Genomic DNA, 13,483 nt, shown 5'->3' with positions numbered 1-13,483 from the left:
CAAAATTAAACTAGAAGACAACATAAATATCGACGATGCTACTAACAAACTCACCAACGAAATAATTAAAATAGCAGAGAAAAATATACCTAAAACTAAACAACCTAGTAAAAATAAACCTGTTAGTTGGTGGACGGACGAAATTAAAACAAAATGCGGTTTCAGAAACAGGATGCGGAAACTGTTCAAAAAAACAGGTAAACAGGAATACCACTCTAAATATAAAATAGCAAAAAATGAAATAGGTAAATTAATTATTGAAGCTAAACAGGCCAGCTGGCAAACATTCTGTGGTGAAATAAATAATAGAACATCTATTAGAGAAATGTGGAAGAAAGTTCAAGCTATACAAGGACAACGCGCGACCACCACAGTCCTTCAAAAACATAAAACAGCAACCACTAATAAACAAAAAGCTGACCTTCTAAGTAAAACCTTTAGCAAAAACAGTAGTAACGAAAATTTCCCTAAACAATTCTTTGATAAACTCAAGAAAGATAACTCCTTACCAAAAACTAACACTAATACGGCCAATCAGCCAAACAACGATAACCTAGAATTTAATAAACCACTAACATTGATAGAACTAAAAACTGCTCTTAAAGCTAAAAAAAAGTACCGCCACTGGGCCCGACCAAATTAGTTACACCCTGCTCAAGCACGCCCTAGAGGTAGTGTTATCGCTCTTTAACCGAATCTGGAAGGAGGGCCAAATGCCCACTGCATGGAAACACGCAGAATGCTTTAGTCTCCCTAAGGCGGGAAAAGACCACTCCCTCCCGGGATGTTACAGACCGATAACACTTACGTTCCACGTGTAAAACGCTAGAAACCATCATTAATAAAAGATTAAATAACTACTTACTAGAAAATAACCTAATTACAAATGTAAAAAGTGGATTTAGATCCAAACATTCAACAATAGACCAAATAGTCAGACTTCAAAACAGTATAAACGATGCCTTCCGCAAATCTAATAAAGTATTAGCAGTATTCATAGACATTGAAAAAGCATTTGATATGGTATGGAGACAAGGCCTACTCAATAAACTACAAACTAATGGAATTAAAGGAAACATGTTTAACTTTATCAATAATTTTATCCATAATAGATCAATCTCAATCAGAGTAAACAGCCACTACTCAGATAAAACAGAAATAATTAACGGAATACCACAAGGCTCGGTCCTATCACCAACCTTATTTAACATATTTATTAATGACATAACTAAAGCACTTAATGCTAAAGGTAAAATTAAATCAACCACTCCATTAAACACAGCACTGTTTGCCGATGACTGCGCCATCTGGCGCACAGGCAGAGTAACCAAGAATCTATTTAATTTAATGCAAGACGTTATGAACAAATTAAATAAGTGGGCCTTGGACTGGGGCATTAAATTATCTGAAACTAAAACAGTTTGTATGCTATTTAATAAAGTCAACTCGCCAGATAACCTTCAAATAACCTCAAACAATAAGCCAATCCCAAGAGTTAGCAAATTCAAATTCCTAGGAGTCACCTTCGACCCAAAACTAACCTTTAGTGATCATATTAATGATATCGTCAGACAAGCTAAAAATACTCTAAACTTACTAAAAGCAATCTCAGGCACCAGCTGGGGAGCGCAAACAGAGGCAATGCTTATGGTTTACAAAGCATTTATACTCTCCAGGAGAGACTATGGAGCCCAAGCCTACAGTTGCGCCTCCCCAAAGCTACTGCAAAAACTAGATATCATCCAAAACCAAGCTCTTAGAACAATAGCTAAAGTTCCAGCTAATACTAGTGGCCAAAGCCTAGAAGTTGAATTTAACATTATGCCACTTAAATACCGCCGTAATCTTCAACATCTCAACTACCATCTTAAAATCCATTCGCTTAAATTAGATCACCCAGTTCAGGAACTTATCCCCATAATAGCAAAACCAGGGCTAGAATTTAAAACTAATAAAAAAAACTTAATGATTCATTTGCCACTAGGGCTAGTAAACTTGAAATAGAGGTAGGAATTGATAACACACCTGTGGCTCTATACCAACTCAACCAGCCAATTGAATGCCACATTCCATACCTAATCAAAAAAGCTACTGATCAAACCCCCTTTCCACCATTTAAGAAAGTCCTCTTTGAAGCCGCAGCTAATGAAAACTACTCTGAGCATATCTATATCTATACGGATGGCTCAATAAATCCAGATAACGGTAGGGTTGGCTTCGCAATAGTTGAAGAAAAAATATTCAAACACTCTAAACTAGTTAAATATGCCAGGCTGTCAGATAATCTATCAGTCTATACAGCAGAACTGACAGCCATCTATGAAGCGCTAATCTGGATTAAAAATAAACAATACCCTAAAAGCGTTATCTTTTCAGATAGTCTTAGCTCCATCCAATCACTTCAAACTAATAAATCTACAAGGCCAGATATCCTCGCAGCTATACTTAATAAACTTCAAGAAATAAACCAGCTTAATCTAACAATAGTATTCGAATGGGTCCCAGCCCATGTAGGTATAATTGGCAATGAAATAGCTGACTATGGAGCCAAAACTGCACTTTCATTCACTAGTACAATTACAGCACTACCTTTAGGAATATCAGAACTAATGTCAAAAGCAAGAAAACACTACATTAATCAATGGCAGGCAAACTGGGACCTATCAACCAATATATGGCACTATAACATCAAGCCACTGGTCAGCTCTATCCGACCTAAACACCCAAACACTTATGTGGATAAACTAATCACTAAACTACGCATAGGTAAATCTTCACAGCTCAACAGCTACTCTTTCACCAAACTAAATCCTGACTGCGAATGTGGCACCCGGGAGGATATGAAACACTACCTCCTGGATTGCACGCTACACAACAGCCAGAGAAAACTAATGATAGAATCAATAACCGAAGCCAACCAAAATAAAACAATTACTCCAATTTTTTTACTTAACCCTGATAAATTCCTCAAACTCAAAACCTTCAAAGCAGTATACCAATTCGTCCTGTCCACCAAACCAAAATTATAAAAGCCACGTGCCACTCACCGTGCCAGCGTTCGATCGGCGCGAACCACCAACTCGACCGATCGCAGGCAGGATGGGAAGCCGTAGCGCACCCACTGGGCTCCTGGCAAGTCATTTAGTCAAAAGCTAAAAAATTAGAAAAAGATCGCAACCACCCGCCTGTACGTCTCCTAGAGGGAAGAGCGACCTTCTACACTCAACCGACACACACTCCAATCTGGGAGACCAACGGATGGAAGGTGACGATCTATAACTAAGATAAGTAATTAGTATACTACTTAACTCGTGACACCTGTGACCCCTTGGCGGAACATCCACCCTTCGCACTCGACCAGACTATGTATTCCAATCCGAGGGGAGAACGGTGAAACGACACAAGTAAAAGCATATACTTAAACTAGATAGCTGGCATAAAATAAAATTATTAATCAACAATTATTCAAAACCACCCGCCTGTACAACTCCGGGAGGGAAGAGCGACCTTAAGCACACGATCGACAAGCACTCCAACCCCGGGGTTCAACGGCGGGACGGTAGCGAATAATTAATAACCATTGTTAACCTTACTGTAAATATTTATTCAGATTCTGAAACTCGTGTGTTGCAATTGGTGTATACCACTCCCAAATGTTTTTGTGGCCCTTAAAACAAACAAGATAGGATACCACTAATTACCACTTTCTCTTGTAGCATTCTCACTGGTCCAATCCAGCCAATCGCGAACATGAACCTCACATGTAAATAAACTGCACAATTGTGTTTTGCACTCGCACCATGTCTTTATTACTGATGCATCAAACCATGATTGACTAAGGTAAGTCAACTAGGGCAACTGAGGAAATAGCAAGCAGGAAAAACAAGATTGACTTAAAAGACTAACCAAGTAAGCCTACTAAATTATTCTACATTACTAACAGTTACCAACATATAGATACCGTTCATTTCGCCTCAATCATTTCATTTCTTTATAAAATAATTATTCAGGAGGCGGGAATCAAAAAATTCTTAATTAGTTAGCTGTCAACTACACAACTGCTACTAGATACTTTAACCCTATTTTTCTTTCTTTTTCTTTCTTTCTTTCATTGATTGGTAATAAAGTTAAGTATGTCAAGCATTAGGCTTTTTAAACCAATACCTACACTATAAGGGTTCCACCCTTCAAATTAGATAGCCATATTAGTCTAACTCCCCCTCCGTCATTGTGTTCAATGCTATACAAAGACGGAGGAGGATGGGCCCGATGGGCAACCTAGGGAGACACCACAGCATCTTAAAGGTCTAAAATTAACGAGCTACTCTCGATTCACTAATATCAAAACCTATATTAGCTCGGTCATTTACCTTTCGACCGACCGTTCAAAATTGCGCCAAAATTTCCTCAACAAAATTGCGCACCACTTTCTCTTTGGCATTAACGGCTCCATTCAAATTCCATAGCAGCACCACCACCCCCACCCGCCTGCTACCGATTCAATCGGGCTGCTGTTACTCCCTTGCACCTGCCAGTGCAGGCGGTCCCTCATTCCCCTCCCCCCACCTTTCCTGTCATGGACGGACAGGCGTGCGCTACAACAGCTTGCTCTAAATGTGCACGTAAAACCCTATGACATGACATGACATGAGATATCGGGAGAAACATTGGAAGTATCCAGGGTAACGGACGTCGTCCACTGAACGATCTATATAAGTTCAGTCCGGACGTGGTAAATATATTTTTCTGCTCTGTTGTATAACCTTGATGTGATTGGTGTGACTTTAAATATTTTAATACTGTATTATACCAATATTCTTTAGACAGTGTTTCCGGTAAACTGACGAAGTAAATTGTAGGCTTCACTGTTCTAATATTTTTATACGAGTATGTGGTAATATAAAGCTTAGCCGGTCATCCTAGAGGACCTAGGTAAACAGTAGGTTATTGTCTTTATTGTGATAGGTACCAGTATTAATTCTGTATTACAAGGTTACTGTATGAGTAGTTAAGGGTTAATTAAAAATTAACCAGTTAGGAATAGAGTTGTAATTCCTTTAATAATTAAGTTCCCCTGGCAGCGTTTCTCAATTATCACACGTGTGTGTGTTGTACTACCGTGAAGTGATTAGAATATTGTGTAAACTAGACACCTAGTGATTAACTAATTAAGTGATTAGTTCTGGGTTGTTATTATATTGTTGTTGTTAATTAACTACTGCGGCAAGTACATTTGTCAGCGCAGTGTTAATACAGATTCCAAAGTGTATTGTGTTTTGTTGTGTTTTCTAGTGAACTAAACGTGCTATAAATATATATATATATATATATATATATATATATATATATATATATATATATATATATATATATATATATATATATATATATCAGATCTTATCTCTGATCTACCTAGAGCCGAGCCACTCGGGTATTAGACTGCCCGATACAGAGAGATCTAATAGATATACAGTTAGGAGAGATATTTGGATAATCGTGTTTTATTCAGTTACGGGTATTATAGGATCCCCGTGACAAGTGGCGACAGAGGGTTTCCTCTCTCAATATCTATGTGGTCCTTAACCATATGTTCGACACCATATAACTGTAAATAAAATGTGTTCAGTGCGTCGTTAAATAAAACAGTTCCTTCCTTCCTTCTAAGACTATATGTCAAAATTGCCAAATGTTTGACATCCGATAGCCAATTAATAAATCAATCTGCTCCAAAGGTGTCGTTAAACAAAACAAACTTTAACTTTAACAAGAGTATCGAATCTAGTCATCATTACAAATGGAAAACGGTTTTGTTTGAAAATAGTTTTTGACAAAATAAATGTATATATATGCATTTTCCGTAAACAGGTTAGTTCTTGGCCTTCAATATCCAGTCGTGAAGGCCGTGGTGGATGGTGTACGAGTCTACAGAGCACAGATGCGTCTTCAGGAAATTAAGCAGGGGGTAGGGGTCTAGACTGTGCCGAGTGAAGTTTGTAGGCAGTTCGAGTCATGCTCCCCGGGGAAAATGTGATGGTGTCGACCCCTACTTCCCCTAACACCCACCCCGGCAGAAACGCCTGATCGCGACCAGTCCTGTGACTCGTCTCAACTCAGTCGAGTACCATACCCCTGGGCCATGAAGTTAGTGACTATCTATTGTTGTTGCTGACCAAGAACGACGCAAATGAATAGTTGGAATACTAATCAAAGAAAGATAACTCTTGTCTCTTGTTTTCGTTGAAATATTTATTTGGTCATTCATCAACATAGAGCCATTTTATTTTCTAACAGTATGCTAATTACTCATATTAAGCGTGGAGTTCTTCTTCTTGTATTCTGCTACCGTTCAAGTACGCTGTCCTGGATACATGCATAATCTACCTGAGATGTCTCTCGAGAACAACGGGCTGGATGTAGCCCAGTGGTAAAGCTCTCGCTTGATGCGCGGTCGGTTTGGGATCGATCCCCGTCTGTGGGCCCGTTGGGCTATTTCTTGCTCCAGCCAGTGCACCACGACTGGTACATCAAAGGCCGTGGTATGTGCTATCCTTTCTATGGGATGGTGCATATATATGATACCTTGCTGCTAATCGAAAAGAGTAGCCCATGAAGTCGCGACAGCGGGTTTCCTCCCTCAATATCTGTGTGGTCCTTAACCATATGTCCGACGCCATATAACCGTAAACAAAATGTGTTGAGTGCGTCGTTAAATAAACTATTTCCTTCCTCAAGAACAAGTACATATGGGTTAATGGTTAGTTGTTAAGTAAAGGTTGAAAAGAAGGGACACGTATGTTTATGCTTCAGATATTTTTTAAGAATGGTTACTCTCTCTCTCTTTCTCTCTCTCTTCTGCCCCTCTCTCTCTCTCGTTATCTCTCCCTCTCTCTCTTTCTCTCTCCATATCGTTTTCTCTCTAAGTGTATGTGTGTGTGTGTGTGTGTGTGTGTGTGTGTGTGTCTCACTCTCTCTCTCTCTCTCTCTCTCTCTCTCTCTCTCTCTCTCTCTCTCTGTTCTCTCTCTCTCTCTCTCTCTCTGTCTCTCTCTCTGTCTCTCTCTGTCTCTCTCTCTCTCTCTCTCTCTCTCTCTCTCTCTCTCTCTCTCTCTCTGTTTCTCTCTCACTATCTCTGTGTGTGTGTGTGTGTCTCTCTCTCTCTCTCTCTCTCTCTCTCTCTCTCTCTCTCTCTCTCTCTCTCTCTCTCTCTCTCTCTCTCTCTCTCTATATCTATCTCTAACCACCAGCCAATTAACAACTAACCCACTAAACTATTTTGCTATATATATTTTTGTACCCAATGTAAAACAAAGTTACTTCGTATATTATGTTTCTGCGTGCGGTTTTGTGTATGCGTGCGCGTGTTATGTGAAATAATTGGTTAGTTGCCATTTTTATTACTATCGTAACCATATAACGTACAAAGATTATGAACCAAAATGTATGTTATATTCCCAGATTGGTATATACTGTGTCAGCTATAGAAATTTGCTTATACAAGTCCCTTGTTGCTTTCCTGAAAAGAGTAGCCTCACTCTGAGAAAAATAGCTACATCGGGTTACCTTTATTCCTTTCACCCTCCCTCCCTTCTTCCCATCGCATGTTTATTGGGACGGATCGCAGGAGACGTTCTAAACACCACTCGTTTGAAATGGCTTTCGAAATCGGTCGTTAATTCCGTGTCTTGGCTGAGGCAATAATGGTAACAAGTGCCTACAATTGCGTGCCGCCAGTTCTTCATTAATGGTGCTCGGAGAATCACTTCCATTATTGATAAAATCGTCCTTTACACGCCCCGCTCGCGGGCACTTTCGTTTGTAGAAATTATCGTTATGTCGGATTAGTGAATGGCTTTTTATTCCGAGAGTCTGCGTTCTGCAACTTCCCGCATACCCCAAGGGAGGAACGCGTGCCCATCTCGAATCTTCGTTATTGGCTTCGAGTTCACTCTTGATTAGACATTAACAAGTTAATTCGTATCGTCTGGATTATCTCATCCGTCTAGCAATTATTTCCCTCAAAGCTGTTGCTATCAACACGTTAAATCAACGAGCAGTCGATTTGTTGGATTTCCCAGCCTTTTGTGACATCTGAGAAGAAATTAGGTATCGACTTGTAAATTGATCATTTTACAATGTTTTTCGCTGTTCTGATACTGTCTATCGCAAAGTGGTCTGTACTCCAGGCCGTGTATCATGAGGCCGGTTGTAAGTACACATTCCACGTATGGCAACCCGACCAGGATGTTCTCAATCAGATGAGCCAGCTTCGATTCCAGTTCGACAACTTCACGGGCCACGCGAATTACGACATGTCGAAAATGAAGCTGGACATCCTCGGCGACCTCCGCCATTTTGAAAACTGGACCAGGAACCTGGAGAAAGAAATTATGCAAATGAGGGTGGATTCGGCGCAAACGAAAATAAGCTATCAGGACTTGGACTCGGAGATTGCTTCCGTCAACCGAGAGATGCATGTGATCAGTCGGAAAATCGACGACCTTGAGATGGATTATTTCAAGATGGCCAACCAGCCGGGAAAGCAGCCGCTGACCCACTTCTCAAACGGTCGGAAGGCGATTGGCAACCACCAGAGGAACTTGATTGCGATTCTGAAGAACAGTGTCGGGGATTTGAAGGCGGAGTGGCTCTTGGTCAAAAGAGAACTGGATAGAATTCGCCGAGACAACGCCCAGCTGAAACAAGGTCAAGGCAGTCTACGAAATGACACGCTGAAACTGAAACAAACCGTGCGTTCTATCGTGAGCACGTTACAATCGGGGATCCCCACACACAAGACCACGATCACTGGTCCTCGGGGCCACATGTCCGGTCTCTCCAGCGAACTGGCCCGAGTTCAAGAGGCGCAGGAGGATTTAAAATACGAAACGATAGATTTGCGAAACGAAATATCGACCCTGCAGAACAGTAATACCAGATTTGAAAATAATATTCACGAACTACAGGTTGAAAACGTACGACTGAAGGAACAGCTGAAGTCACTTGTGAGAGAGGAACGGACCGGAAGGGAGGCCGAAGTGGTGCGCGCAAAACCGGAAACAAATTCTCCCGTTTCCAGAGACTTCATTCATCAAGGTAAAATATCAAATAATGTAGGTTTTGTCATAGATATATTTTAGTCATTCCTCAAGGTAAAATATCAAATAATGTAGGTTTTGTCATAGATATATTTTAGTCATTTCTCCAGGTAAAATATCAAATAATGTAGGTTTTGTCATAGATATATTTTAGTCATTCCTCAAGGTAAAATATCAAATAATGTAGGTTTTATCATAGATATATTTTAGTCATTTCTCCAGGTAAAATATCAAATAATGTAGGTTTTATCATAGATATATTTTAGTCATTCCTCAAGGTAAAATATCAAATAATGTAGGTTTTATCATAAATATATTTTAGTCATTCCTCAAGGTAAAATATCAAATAATGTAGGTTTTGTCATAGATATATTTTCTTCATTCCTCAAGGTAAAATATCAAATAATGTAGGTTTTGTCATAGATATATTTTAGTCATTCCTCAAGGTAAAATATCAAATAATGTAGGTTTTCTTATAGATATATTTTGTTAGGTACTTATTTGTTTTAATCGTTAAAACGCAGTATAAATAGTATACTTTTTATCGTTTTATATTGTGATAAACTAAACTAAATTTTTCGTACAGAGCACATGCACACACACGCTGGCATACACACACACACACACACACACACACACACACACACACACACAAACACACACATACACACACACACACACACACACGTAAATCATTATTTCTAACGTAAGTATAGATATTTTATTTTAGGTGGCGGGGGTGGAGGTGGTTGATATAATTGCTAATTTTATTTCTCCTACCAAATTGTTTAAATTATGAAACTGCGGGTTTTTTGTTTTACCATTTTACCGAATACTGCTGTTATGTCTTGAAGAGCCAACTGCGTTTTATAAAGTGAAACATTCAAAGGTATATTCAAATAAGTTGTACTTGTGTAGTTCACTGGCCTCGGTGGCGTAGTGGTTAGGTCATCGGTCTACAGGCTGGTAGGTACTGGGTTCGGATCCTAGTCGAGACATGAGATTTTTAATCCAGATACCGACTCCAAACCCTGAGTGAGTGCTCCGCAAGGCTCGATGGGTAGGTGTAAACCACTTGCACCGACCAGTGATCCATAACTGGTTCATAAAAGGCCATGGTTTGTGCTATCCTGCCTGTGGTAAGCGCAAATAAAAGATCCCTTGCTGCTAATCGGAAAGAGTTGACCATGTAGTGGCGACAGCGGGTTTCCTCTCAAAATCTGTGTGGTCCTTAACCATATGTCTGACGCCATATAACCGTAAATAAAATGTGCTGAGTGCGTCATTAAATAAAACATTTCTTTCTTTCTTTTTTACTTGTGTAGTTGCGTATGTTGTCGTTACACCCCTCTTTTCGTTTTACATATCAACATAAGCACATATCATTGTAAATTAGCTTTTTTATATAAACTGAAACATTTCCTTCCAAAGATATTTTTAATAATTTATGCTTGTGTAGTTGCACATATTATCGTTATACCACTATTTTCGTTTTGCACATCAACATGAACACGCACATCATTGTCAATAAAATGCACCGACAATTTACCTTGCTACGCTTCTCTCCAGATTGTCACGAGCTCTACCAGACTGGTTCCCGTATGAGCGGAGTATACAACATCAAGCCCAGCGAAGCGCCTCTGATGATCTCGGTCTACTGCGAAATGGTCAACAAGACGGGCTACACTCTGATTCAGCGCCGCGTGGACGGACTGCTCAGCTTTAACCGACGCTGGCTGGAGTACCGCCACGGCTTCGGCAACCCGTACGGTGAGTTCTGGTTCGGCAACGACCTCATCCATCTGATGACGAAGCAGAAACAGTACATCCTGCGCGTGGACCTCTGGGACTGGGAAGGGAGCAAGGCCTACGCCGAGTACGACACCTTCACCGTGGAGGACGGCATCAACCACTACCGCCTCCACGTCAGCGGTTACCGGGGCGACGCGGGCGACTCCATGAGTTACCACGACAATATGGCGTTTAGTACCGAGGACGTGGACAACGATCTGCACACGCGGCACTGCGCCGCCGAGAACAAAGGGGGCTGGTGGTTCAACAGCTGCTACTCCAGCGCCCTCAACGGCATCTACCACACCGCGTGGTACTCCCAGGCCAGGTCCAACTACGCCGACGGCATTGTGTGGTTCACGTGGAAGGATTCAGAGTTTTACTCGCTCAGGAAAGTCGAAATGAAACTTAGGCCCAAAGTGCCATAGTTCTCTCTTTTTTCTCTCTCTCTTTTTTTCATTTTTTTCTCTTTGTCTTTGTGTCACTAAAGCAAGTCAGACTATTGCTAAGGCTATCAACTGTCACGACGGATAAGCGGTCCCAGTAGATGTGGTAAAATTAACACAAACACCAACTGTGAGCAGACGACGATGTATTTAGGAAGTGTTTTACCTGCCATAGTAATTAGGTGTGCTTGATATACTGGTACACAAGTTGTTTGCAAGAGGTAGTCGACTGCCACACTCGTACTTGTGATAATTGTTTTTCTAAAGCACTTCAAATCAAGCAGTTGATTTAAGGCGCTTCCACGCCTTCAAAGCGCTTACTTTACGGAACAAGGCGTGCCGGGCCGCTACGCCTAACGGCCCTGGGGGAACCCCTGATCTTGACGGTTGCGTTGTAAAACACCCACCCACACACACACACACACACCTGATTTAAGACCGGTACGCTCAGATTAACAACTGAACGCTCGTACAAGTTGTATACGACGGGAATCGAGTTGTAAGATCGATCAGACTAGCAACTGGACAGTCGTAGAAGTCGTGAGATCGGCAGGTTGACCAACTCCGTGGTGACAGTTGGTAGTCTGAGACTAGCATATTGTGATATAAAAACTGTCCATGTCAATATAATAATAATAATAGTAATAATAATAATAGTAAATCTTATGCAAAATTGGATAATGAGAAGAGATCCCATTCTTTGAACAACGCCTACCATTCTATTCCATAGTGTTATTACAAAGTCAGAATCGGATAGCTCAGAAGACCACACTGGACCCGTGTTTATAAAAATTTAAAGTCCAAACTCAAGACTTAGCAAATATTGAAGACTTTAATTATATATTATGTGTATGAGTACGACTATTAAAACTTTGAGTCTAGACTTTAAATAAGAAGGAATTGGAAACATTACGTCCCAAACACCCTAGCAGTTTCATGATCTTATTCCTATATGTGAAGTTTCACGAAAATCGGGTAAGAAAATGAAGTCGCTAGAGCGGTGATGTCGTATTTCTATTTTTAATAACATTGACCTTGACCTTTGACGCAGAGAGGCGAACGTGAACTTGTTCAAGATATCACAATCATATTGTTTTATGTAAAGTTTCATCAAAATCGGATGGAAAATGGAGTCGCTAGAGTGGTGATGTTGTAACAATATGACATTGACCTCTGGGGAGGAGAGGCGAAGTGAGAACTCGTTCATGATTTCAAACGCGGACTTGTTCATGATATCGTGAAGTCAAGTTTCATTAAAATTGGATGCGAAATGAAATCGCTAGAGTGGTGATATGAATCATGTAGATACTTAAGTATCTGCGGGCAAGACTGTATTCCATTGACGATTTGATAGTAGAGGTCTCACTTCTAAAAGTACCTAGTCGATCCTCTTAGGATCTAGACATTTCGGAAATTGAATCTGCTCCTCTCACTACATCACCACTAGTGTAGTAATGTAATATGCTAGTAGTGAGTTATCATCTTTCTCTGAAGGCACTTACTGTGCATAGGGCTGCCACGAGTCCAAAATAATGGACTCGATTCCTTGAGGGCCAAACTCCACCCGTACCCATCACTTACACTAGATGAATAAAGTAAAATAGCATTATGCATTTTAATTCCAGCGCTGAACATGGATGCCAAATGATGCCATTGTATTCCATTCCACACATTTAACTTTTTGTTTTCCCTCCATTTCTCATAGCCCAATAATGACAAGTATATATAAAATGACTTTTAAAAATATAATCAAATGAGAGTGCTCTTCCTTGCACAAGTACTCCAGTCCTGTGAACGGACTCTAGTATTGCTAGATTCGGCCCGAGTACTCGAGTCCTGTGAACGGACTCTAGTATTGCTAGATTCGGCCCGAGTACTCGAGTCCTGTGAACGGACTCTAGTATTGCTAGATTCGGCCCGTGTACTCGAGTCCTGTGAGCGGACTCTAGTATTGCTAGATTCGGCACGTGTACTCGAGTCCTGTGAGCGGACTCTAGTATTGTTAGATTCGGCACGAGTACTCGAGTCCTGTGAGCGGACTCTAGTATTGCTAGATTCGGCCCGAGTACTCGAGTCCTGTGAGCGGACTCTAGTATTGCTAGATTCGGCCCGTGTACTCGAGTCCTGTGAGCGGACTCTAGTATTGCTAGATT

General features: G+C 40.7%; 1 protein-coding gene across 1 annotated transcript; it reads left to right on the top strand.

Moving 5' to 3' along the window:
• Positions 1-8,130: 8,130 nt before the first annotated feature.
• On the top strand, positions 8,131-11,378 carry LOC121388962 (fibrinogen-like protein 1). The gene is made up of 2 exons (XM_041520520.1): positions 8,131-9,091; positions 10,663-11,378. The coding sequence occupies exons 1-2, from the start codon at positions 8,131-8,133 to the stop codon at positions 11,310-11,312; spliced, it is 1,611 nt and encodes a 536-aa protein (XP_041376454.1). The 3' UTR covers positions 11,313-11,378.
• Positions 11,379-13,483: the final 2,105 nt, after the last annotated feature.

This window comes from Gigantopelta aegis, chromosome 2, assembly GCF_016097555.1.
Source record: "Gigantopelta aegis isolate Gae_Host chromosome 2, Gae_host_genome, whole genome shotgun sequence".
NCBI lineage: Eukaryota > Metazoa > Mollusca > Gastropoda > Neomphalida > Peltospiridae > Gigantopelta > Gigantopelta aegis.
This window is presented reverse-complemented; position numbering and strand designations above follow the sequence as displayed.